Below are 10905 nucleotides of genomic sequence, written 5' to 3'. Positions count from 1 at the left end.
GTTTTTTTTGCGTGAAACCTAATCTCTGTATAATATACTGCATCAAGCTGGCATCCAACAAAAATTAAAAAAACGTAAAATCTATTATTCATTCAAATAGTAGTTTTAGTTTTTTTTTTTCATTTACCTAATTTTGTATTGATTCTTTGTTTAATAACTAATTTTCTTTGTATTCAATCTAAAATATCACAAAATTCTAATTATATATCTGGAGAATTATTCTTTTTTTTTCCAGGAAAGAGGATTTCCTCATTTGATTATTTATTTATTGTTTTTAATCTTTATTATATTATTTCTATTCTATTTGGTTTGAGTTCTCCAGTCTTGTAAATTTTTTTTTTATGGATTAATTTAACAGTTAAAAAGATAATCCTTTGATATTTCACCATTGTGACTGGTCATATAAATTTCATAAGGGTCGTTTGAGTTATTTTGGGTACTTTAAAGTTGAAAGAACTACAAGAAATAAAGGGTAAAAAAGGTTGGAACTTGAAAAGGTTTTTGGGAAATCGACAAAAACGACAGCGTTTCCATACCAGTAAATGAAGAATTAGCTAGCTCTTTAACCCTTTTTTGCAGTCTCCAAAGATCAATTAAATGCTTTTTAAATTAAAGGTAAAAAAAACAAAAACAAAAAAACGATTCCATTTCTTCTTCTTCTTCCTCTCGCTTCAGTGGCGGTTTCAGTCATCATTCTTCAACTTTTCCTCTACCTCCCTCTGTTTTCTTTGTTTTCTCGTTCTTTTTGCAATGGATAATATTCGCGTGAAGCAAGAGAACCTAACAACTCCTATTATCCCGACTTCGAAACCCGCCGGGAACAGAATCACAACCTCTGTTATCAATCTCTCTAGCAGCAACGAAGACGACGGCTCCGACGATAAACCCGACGAAATCGCCGACGCAGAAAGCGCAGACCGAACCGGCGAATCTTCTCATGGTGTTTCTAGAGCTCCCCCCGTCGCTGGTGAGAAGAGGGCGCGAAGTAGTGCTTCTACAGATTCTCCGGCGAAGAGGCTAGCAGTTATGATACTGGACGAGGAGGTAGACGATTGGTCTGGCCAATCGAATCCACCAACGGGACAATCGATTGTGGCTGTTCCGGCGACTCCTTACACCGTCGTTCCGCCTGCTTCGTCACATGCTTCGTCACCGTCTTGCAAGCAATTCTGGAAAGCTGGGGATTACGAAGGAACAGGCGGTGGTGGTTGGGAAGTTTCTGCAGGTGTTTTCAATGGAAAATTTGTTTATAGACTCTCTCTATTGAAGACTGGATTTGAATGGAAATGATTGGGGAATGATAATGGGAATTAAACAAACCCTAATTTTTTTCAGGTGGATATGATCATGTAAGAGTCCATCCCAAGTTCTTGCACTCTAATGCAACTAGTCACAAATGGGCTCTTGGAGGTACTTTATTTTTGGAGTGGAATTTTTGATTCAATGCTATATTCAACAATGTTTTGATTAAGAATGTTTTTCATGTGCAGCTTTTGCAGAGCTTTTGGATAATGCTTTGGATGAGGTGAGATGTTTCTCTTTTTAAATTTCTTTCTTGTTTTGGAAGTAGTACAAAGGTTTAAAGTGCATTTTAGACTTTATGTTTGTGTTTGGTAGTAATATATTTTTTCCATCTTTGGACTATCAGGTTCACACTGGAGCTACATATGTTAATGTAGACATGCTCATCAATAGGAAAGATGCAAGCAAGATGGTGTTGATTGAAGGTATATTGTTGATTTAGTGTTTTTTTGTGTGTGTTCCTACAGTATTTGCTCTTTCTGTTGTATCAAGTGTGTTTACGATGTTTCACTATGTTTGTTTGAAATGTAGATAATGGTGGTGGGATGAATCCTGAGAAGATGCGACACTGCATGTCTCTCGGATACTCTGTCAAGAGCAAACTTGCAAACACCATCGGACAGTGTAACGACTCTTATTCTTGTAAGATGTATATCAAATGCTTACATCAAGAGTTTTAATCATTACTTTTCTTATGTAGATGGAAATGGATTCAAGACTAGTACAATGAGACTCGGAGCTGATGTTATTGTATTCTCACGTTTCCGTGGAAAAGATGGAGATAGGTTCGTAATCCCTGTCAGCGATCTTGCCTTTTATAATGATTTTTGCCGGATTATATCTTATTTATTGAAAAACATTAAAACCTGCTTTACATTGTTCTGTTTACTTGATGTTGGTTATAGCTTTACACAGAGCATTGGGCTGTTATCTTATACATTTCTGAAGAGCACAGGAAAAGAAGATATTGTTGTACCCATGGTAATGTACCTTAATTTAACTCTACGGCATTGATAGCTTTACACAGAGCATTGAACATTGTTTCACCTTCTTTTATCTATTAAGATTACGCTTGGTAATCTGGAATGGTTTGTTAGTCATGTGATTCAATTGCAAGCATACTTAAGTTACTTAGACACTGTTTCAGACCATCTCAATCACTGTTGAAAGAGATGTTATGCAGAAAGTTGTTTACCCTACTCTCTTTTCTGAGATGAGCTAATTCTGCAGAGAAAGCTATCATTATCCTAGCTTGTTTTGGATACTTGCTGTATTCGTGGTTTACAACTTTCATATAATTAGGCATCGAATTCCTAGAACCAGGACATATGTCTTTTTTTTGATAATGGTATGTCGACATTTCTCCCATTTGATTAAAATAGCTTCATGTCAGAACATATGTTATTTTGAGTTTAGCATGCTTTTGTAGCGAGTTTATCTCTTCTAATCTTCTTCTTTTGATGATTCAAATGAAAGCTTGACTACGAAAGAAGAGATTCAGAATGGAGTCCAATATTACGGTCTTCGGCCAGTGATTGGCTTAAGAACGTGGAAACAGTTGTTCAATGGTCGCCGTTCTCTTCTGAAGATGATCTTCTTTCCCAGGTAAAACTCTTTCCTTTAGTTCCAATAGAGCTTTATTACCAAAGGAATGTATAGAAAACCAAGGAGTCTGTCGTAGTGATTCTTGTAAATAATTCAGTAGCTATGATTTATTTGGTTTGTGTTTTCTTTCAATCTTTTGATGTGGGTTCTCAAACCTTACTACCTCTTTACTAATATTTTTAAAATATTTCCACTAATCTATTTCTCTGGCTATTGTAGTTTAATCTGATGAAGGATCATGGCACAAGGATAATCATATATAACCTCTGGGAAGATGACGAAGGAATGCTGGAACTTGATTTTGATATTGATCCACATGTATGTGTTTTTTACTGCTGAATATACATAGATTATGATCTACAACGAGTCGAAAGCTTCTGTATTCATATATTTAACATATGGAATGTTGCAGGATATCCAACTTAGAGGGGTCAATCGGGATGAGAAAAATATCGATATGGCTACTCAATTCCCTAACTCTAGACACTTCCTGACATACAAACACTCACTCAGGGTATAAAAATTCTCTCCATCTTTCCGTAATATCGGCAGTCACGCACAGTTGAAGATGTTTAGTTTCTAAGTTAGTTTGGTTCAGCCTCCTGCTACTATCACTGAGATGGTTCTTTAAAGAACGATACAGGGGGATACAATGGTGGTTTTGAAATCAATAGCTCAATTTTGAATGATTATGAATCTTGTTTAGGTTGGCTAATATTTGTTACCTTTTGCCTTGTTCGCAGAGTTATGTATCTATCCTATACCTAAGAGTTCCACCTGAGTTCCGTATCATTCTCAGAGGAAAAGATGTTGAGCACCACAATCTTGTCAATGACATGATGCTGACAGAGCAAATTACTTATCGGCCAAAAGATGGTTCCGCTGGATTATCTAATTCCACAAATGTATGCTTTTCATATCTTACTTATACTTGGACTTTCTTCCTGTAATTTTATTAAAAGAATTAACGTAGCTTCTAAATATAACTAATATCTGGTTCTGTTTCTAACAGATGTCTGCTGTAGTGACCATTGGATTTGTTAAGGATGCAAAACATCATGTTGATGTTCAAGGCTTCAATGTTTACCACAAAAATCGCCTTATTAAGGTTTCTTTTTCTTTTGCCTTATACTGTCTTCGTTCCTGTCTGCTTTTCCCATACTATTACCCTCAAATTTCTTGAGAAGAAAATTAACTCGATGCCTTCGATGATTATTGTTCCACTTGTTTCGTCAGCCATTTTGGAGGATATGGAATGCAGCAGGAAGTGATGGTCGTGGGGTCATAGGTATTGTTCTTTAACTGTAAGATCTAATATTCGAGTAGCCTTTTTAATGGGAAGTCTAATGCTCGTTTATTCTGTTACTAAGGTGTCTTGGAAGCTGATTTCGTTGAGCCTGCTCATGATAAGCAAGGTTTTGAGCGTACAACAGTTTTGTCTAGACTCGAGGCACGGCTAGTTCAAATGCAGAAGACTTATTGGTCTGATGCTCTTCTCGTGCTTTTTAAACTCAAGCGTGTTGCTTCATTGATCTCTTGGGGCTTATGTTTTCGTTCTGCTTTTACTCAGGAGATCTAAGTGTCACAAAATCGGATATGCCTCAAGGCAAGGCAAAAAGTCAGTAAAGGATTCAGAAAACAGAGGTACGATATCTTTTTACTGGTTTTTAACATCGAAGTTTTTAACTTGTGCTGAACAATCTCTTGGAAATGTTTTCAACATTGTAGAATCATCACCAGAATATGTTCCTAAAGGATCGGCCTCATCAAGGAAAAGAACTGCCGCTTCGAGCTTCAAAACTCCAGCTGCAGCTTCCGAAAAATTCGGCTCAAGATCAAATGTGAATCTAGAAGGAAAAGGATCTGTTAAATCAGAGAACGGTGGTAAAGTTGAAAACACCTCTTCCAAGTCTAACAAACGAGCAAAGCCTCGAGGAGCTCGTGCTGGTGCTGTAGAGTTAACCAATAGTGATGATGATTCTTCTTCTTCTGAAAGAATTGTCACTGAGCTTCCCGAGAAGGTACATGCTCCTTTTTTTTCTCTCCCTATCTATACGCTTTCTCTGGTGAATTGGATTGAGAACATAATCTTTTTGTACATCTTCTTGCAGAGTTCCGAACTACACAAGCCTCGGTCTGGTTCACGTACCCTTAGTCAATTAGAACAAGAGAATGAAGAGTTAAAAGAAAGGTTTGTCACCATACTCACCATGTTAATTTGCCTATACGATTCATGTTTCTCACTGGAAGCTGTGTATTCTTTATCTCAGTCTAAATCAAAAAGAAGAAGTTTTCCTGTTATTGAAAGACGAGCTGAAACGTGAGAAAGAGCTACGCAAGAAACTTGAAGCCGAGGTAAGTTCTACTATGTCTGCCTGCAAACCTATGACAACACTCTTAACCAATGGATTCCTTTTGGTTATTGAAGTTACAAACAACAAAAGACGAGTTAGAAGAAACGAAGAAAGAACAAGATAGTTTAATCCAGATATTCGCTGAGGATAGAGACAGACGCGACAAGGAAGAGGACGATCTCAGACTTAAGCTAGAGGTTTCTCATCTGTTCAAAACCACATTTCTCTTCAATATTCTCTCTGATTCAGGAAACGGAATGAGTAAGCTTCTGTGTGGTTGCAGGAGGCGATGCGAGCGTTGTCAGATGGAAAAAAGGCTCGAGGGAGATAAAGCATTGAAGAACGGAGACGGGATGTAGCTACATTGAGGATAATATTGACTCATTAGGTTTTTTTTTGTTTTAACATCCATGTTTTTTTTGTGTGGTGATAGTGTGTTGTCTCTGACCCAACCACACCGGCGTTAGTGGAGAAGTAGGATAATTGTAGTAGATTGGGGTTTTGGTTTTATGCAACTTTGCCTAAAGTCCTTTTCTCCTTTCTCAATCTTTTTGGTAGAGAAGTGGGATATTCTCTATGTTTATCCTTTTTCAATCTTGTTTCATTGAATATTTGAATATCTCAGAAGAATCGGTGGTGCCTTTTTTTTTTTTTTTTTAAAACCACTTTTGTATTGCTGCAAAGACAACTTTTGCAATGTGTAAATTTGACATATTTCTCATCCAAGCGTCGCCACATCTAGCTCTGAGATAACTCGAGAATAATCACACGGACTATGAGACAACAGTATCTTTCTAATTCACGTACCATCCAAGAAACTCCAACCACACATTTGGACTTCCATCACACAAATGCAATGTGGAATTTAACCTTGGTTCATTCTCTTGGCGGATGTTGATTATTTTTTTGGAGGATTACTACACTAACCTTAGAAAGTATCTATATTATTTGTTCGACGCACTTTTATTTTTTTTACAAAACTAACCTAGCATATCCAAAACACTCTTTTCGCCTTTGTTGAAAAAAACTTTATTACGAAAATGCCATTACTTTTTTAATGCCACGTAGGTAGATTTATGCGCTCAAAAATTAATAAGTCTACCTAGCAATAGCGGTAGACTTATGAAAATTTGGTCAACGCAGAAATTTTGGTCAACGCAGAAATTTTGTTGGTAGAGTTATTAGGGCGATGGTAGATTTATTCAAGAGTTGGTAGAGTTTTTAAACTGTTGGTAGACTTTTTTTGGTAGAGTTTTGACGATGAGAGGTAGATTTATTATGTTTCGGTAGATTTGTTGTTATGAATGGCAGACTTGTCAAAGTTTTGGTAGACTTGTTAAAAAAAGCGTTGACTTTCTCGCATAGTTGACTTTTTCGGTAGATTTATTGACAATGAAGTAGATTTATTTTCTGAGTTGGTAGACTTATTTCCTTTAGCGGTAGATTTATGTGAAAAAAGTTGTCAATACGTGCGGTAGATATATCTGTTTAATGGTAGAGTTATATATAGTTGGTAGAGTTTTCGCTATTGTAGTAGATTTGTTTGACTTGTGGTAGACTTATTTCACTTAAAATTCATTCCGGTGAGTGGTAGATTATATGTTACATGAGGTAGACTTAAAAACTGTTGGTAGATTTATTTGTTTTGTGGTAGATATGTTTGTTTTGTGGTAGACTTATATTTTAAATAAATTTCATTCTGATTTGTGGTAGATTAATAATGACATGAAGTAGACTTACAAGATGTTAGTATATTTGTTTGTATGTTTAGTAGAGTTTATGTAATCTGGTAGACTTATCGACCGTATGGTAGACTTCTTGAAATAATAATGTGGTAGATTAATTAAGTTTGGTATTTACAGAGATAACCTTGATCTGGTAGACATATGACATGCTTATGGTAGACTTGTTTATATGGTAGAGTTATTTTTCATGCTTGAGGTAGACTTAGTTGTTAATGTTTGGCAGACATTTGACTTTTTGGATTGAAATTACTTTTTTGTCCTAAATATATTCTCCTATCTACGAAAAAACCAGCGGTTTGGTAGACTTGTTTTGGAATGTTGTATGTTAAACAGGTTTCGTACATATGGTAGACTTGTTCCATGGTTATATTTGACTTGGTTTTGTTACCATTGACGTTTTCTTTGCATGAGTTTGCTAAGATTATGTCGGTTAACTGTGATTCAATCACAGATGAGTATTGGTCATTACGATATAGATGCCATAATAAATGATCAAAAATTTATAACATGAATATTATTTCTATGATATATCTCTAAGATAACTTTGTTTTTCATATTAACTTTGAACATATATGTCATATTTGTAATAACCATCTCTTAACTTATGATCTTTTGATTTTATTTTTGAATATTTGTTACATTTAACTCTATTTACATAAACTTTTACAACATCACAATGTCAAATGATTTCAGTTATGATATACATCATAGTGAAAGTAAAGAAATAAATTAAATTGAATAATAACATTACTAGCAAATGTGATAAAAATGTGAAATGTCTGGATCAATGTTTTACGACAAATATAATTTGTAAACAAAAATATTATCATTTAAAATCTAATTATCATTTTTACAAATTCAAATATAGATATACAAAACAAATCTATCAAATGTAAATCTACAATTCATAGTAAAACATGTCGGATCGGTGCTGGATATCCCTTCAAAGATTTGTTCACCATGGCAAAGCCCATAATCTGTCAGAAAAAAATAAACAAATATTGCTATTCATATATAAAATTCAAATATATACGACTGATAAATCTACCATAAATAACTAATAAATCCACCAAACACATATCATTTTTCAAATAAGTTACCATTAAATGACTAATAAATCTACCAAATCACATCGTTTTACAAATAAGTCTATCATTAGATGACTAATAAATCTACCAAATGACATCGTTTTTTAAAATAATTTTACCATCAAATAACTAATAAATCTACCAAACCACATTTCGTTTTCTAAATATATCTACCATCAAATAACTAATAATCTACCAAACCACATACCGTTTTTCAAATAAATCTACCATCACACATTATGAACTTTACAACAAAAAAAATACAAAATCGATTTCCAAATATATCTACCAAACGTACCTGAAAAAAAAAATTTATGCCGCCGACAACCTCCACAACACCACCATTCCATCGAAACAACGTCTATCCACTGCGGTTGTGCGCGACGCAGCGAGAATGCTGCTTAAGAGTCACCGCCAACCGCCACATCTCCATAGTTTATCGTTGATATTAGATCCAAAAACCCAGATCTAGAAAAAAATCAAAGAATTCGAAAAAATGAAAAAAAACTCACATAATAGCAGAATGAATTGTAGAAACCATGGGAAGATCTAGATCTCCGAGCTTGGAAGCGTTGGAGGCTTCTTGATACAAAAAGTCGGTAGAACTAGTTGTGTTTTTCTCGATCTGAAACATTGAAGCTTTGAAGTTCATAAAGAATACATATTCATACAACAAAATTTAACAAAACAAAAGAAAAGATAAAGAGGAGAGCAAGAGAGGAATGAAAAGATTAAGAAGAAGAGCAGCTCCATGGGAGAAAAAAAACGGCGCATGAGAAAGAAAGAGAGAAGAAGATGAATTAGGGTTTCTTTTTTTTTTAGTTTTTGGTTTTGTATTTTTATTTTTTTTTGCTTTTTTGTTTAAAAAAATGCTTTTTTCGTCAAAAAAAATTTCGATTTTTTAAAAAGTTTTTTTTCAAAATTAAAGTTTTTTTCGAAAAAAAAAAAATTATAAAAAAAAAATCATAATGGCATTTTCGTAATAATATTCAACATCTGGATAAAATGGATTTAAACCAACTTTGTAAGGTTAGTCTAGTAAGCCCCTCAATATGTTAGGCTATGTTTGTCATTTCATTAACCTTAAAGGTTAGTCTGAGGAATTTTCACTTATTTTTTTTGTTCTTTAATTTGATTTTAGTTCCATTTTTTTTAATACGGGCCATGAGGCCTGTAAGCAATATTTTGGTTTCTCCTACTTCAGCACATTTAACTAGATTCTAACATGTCTGTTCTTATGGGAATATTTTTGTTTAAATCAAATTTTAGGGAGGATTGCTATTACAACTTTTAAAATAGCTGGAATTAGTGAAACAACCAAACATTTTCAAAATTAGTAGAATAATTGTACATTTTTAAAAAACTCCGTTTCTACTTTCGCAAAGCTTTGGTGAGAAGAAATGTATTTACAAAAATACTATTATTATTTTTAAAAACGGTAGACTTGATTTTTTTGGTAGATATTTCAAACTTTGATAGACTTGTTGGTCATCAAAGTATATTTAATTTCGTGTTGGTAAATATATGAAGTTGAGTTGACTTTATGAGGTTTGGTTGACCAAAATCCATAGACTTATTACCTTTCATAGTAGACTTGTTAGACACGAAAATAAACTTATTTTTAATAAATTTAAATCGACTACAATAAGTTTTTTTCTTTGTGATAGTTTTGTTGTATGCATGGTAGATCTAAATACTGATAGTAGATTTGTTTTGTATTAGTAAACTTGTTTTATTTGTGGTAGACTTAAAAGTTCTGTGTTAAATATGTGATAGACATATAGGACTCTGTAATAGATATATTTGCTGGTGGTAGACTTTTTTTTTTTAAAATAGATTTATTTGATAATATAGTAGACATATAACTCTTTTGGGAGCTTCAATGTTGGTAGACATATTAAAAAGTTGATAGATATATTGAAAATTGATAGACATATTTACTTCACTTAACGGTACATCTAATGATATGAAATGACCTCTTTATCCAACAGTTATTATTGAATTTTCCTGTTCCAACCACCGCATCCAACTACATCTAGGGTAGACGCCGCCATTATTTTCGTCTCTTTACCTCTTTTGTTGTTTTTCCTCTTTCTACCTCATCCTCTATCATGTCTTCTTCTTGCATGGTGGATATATTTTTAGTTTGTGGGAAATGAGAATTTACGAAAACTCGGTATGTGTTCTTGGTTGATTAGAGCAAATGATGTCTAGTTGTAGCTGTTGATCGGAAATCAGGGTCGGTGATTTTCTACAAATTTTTTATGAAAATTTTGGATTGGATCAGCACCGATATGACATTCAATTGAGTTATATGTTGTCAAAGAGATACATGCAAAAGCTACCCAAAGATACACCACCGGTTTTTGTAGCAAGTACTCGACAACTTGCTGAATTTTTGCATTACGTTGAAAACGAGACGATCTATCTATGCGTCAAGATTTGTGTAAAGGCGTCGACTGAATTTAAGAAAGAAGATGCTGATGAGCTGAATGGGAAAAGATATAAATCTTGCAAGGATGAAGACAATGAAGACAATGAAGTTGAAGAAGATGATGAAGATGGAGAAGAAAAAAGGTTCCACAATTGCGATGATCCAGATGGTGCGAGTTCTAGTGATGAAGATTACGGTTTGTGTGGGAAGAATTCTGAAGATGAAGAAGACATGCAAAATCTGCCACCAAAGAAACAAGGTTTATCAAGAATGGATGATTTTTGGAGCTGGAAATGAAGTCTGTAGAGTTAGCTGTTGGGCAATGTTATGACACCAAAGAGGAGTTCGAGACCAGATTGAAGATCTATGCTGTTGCA

General features: G+C 34.2%; 1 protein-coding gene across 1 annotated transcript; it reads left to right on the top strand.

Annotated features, from left to right (window-relative positions):
- Positions 1–647: 647 nt before the first annotated feature.
- LOC18018005 (protein MICRORCHIDIA 4) lies at positions 648–5676 on the top strand. Its single transcript, XM_024156550.1, has 20 exons — positions 648–1225; positions 1336–1410; positions 1491–1525; positions 1649–1727; positions 1834–1926; positions 2003–2087; positions 2208–2283; positions 2779–2907; positions 3127–3225; positions 3320–3421; positions 3651–3812; positions 3920–4015; positions 4144–4195; positions 4278–4389; positions 4478–4551; positions 4636–4928; positions 5019–5098; positions 5178–5262; positions 5336–5458; positions 5545–5676. Exons 1-20 carry the CDS (start codon positions 751–753, stop codon positions 5590–5592), a joined length of 2373 nt encoding a protein of 790 aa, XP_024012318.1. The 5' UTR covers positions 648–750; the 3' UTR covers positions 5593–5676.
- The last annotated feature ends 5229 nt before the right edge of the window (positions 5677–10905 follow it).

This window comes from Eutrema salsugineum, unplaced genomic scaffold, assembly GCF_000478725.1.
Source record: "Eutrema salsugineum unplaced genomic scaffold, Eutsalg1_0 scaffold_2, whole genome shotgun sequence".
In the NCBI taxonomy this organism is placed as follows: domain Eukaryota; kingdom Viridiplantae; phylum Streptophyta; class Magnoliopsida; order Brassicales; family Brassicaceae; genus Eutrema; species Eutrema salsugineum.
Note: the sequence above shows the minus strand (reverse complement) of the source record. Positions and strands in the feature narration are given on the sequence as shown.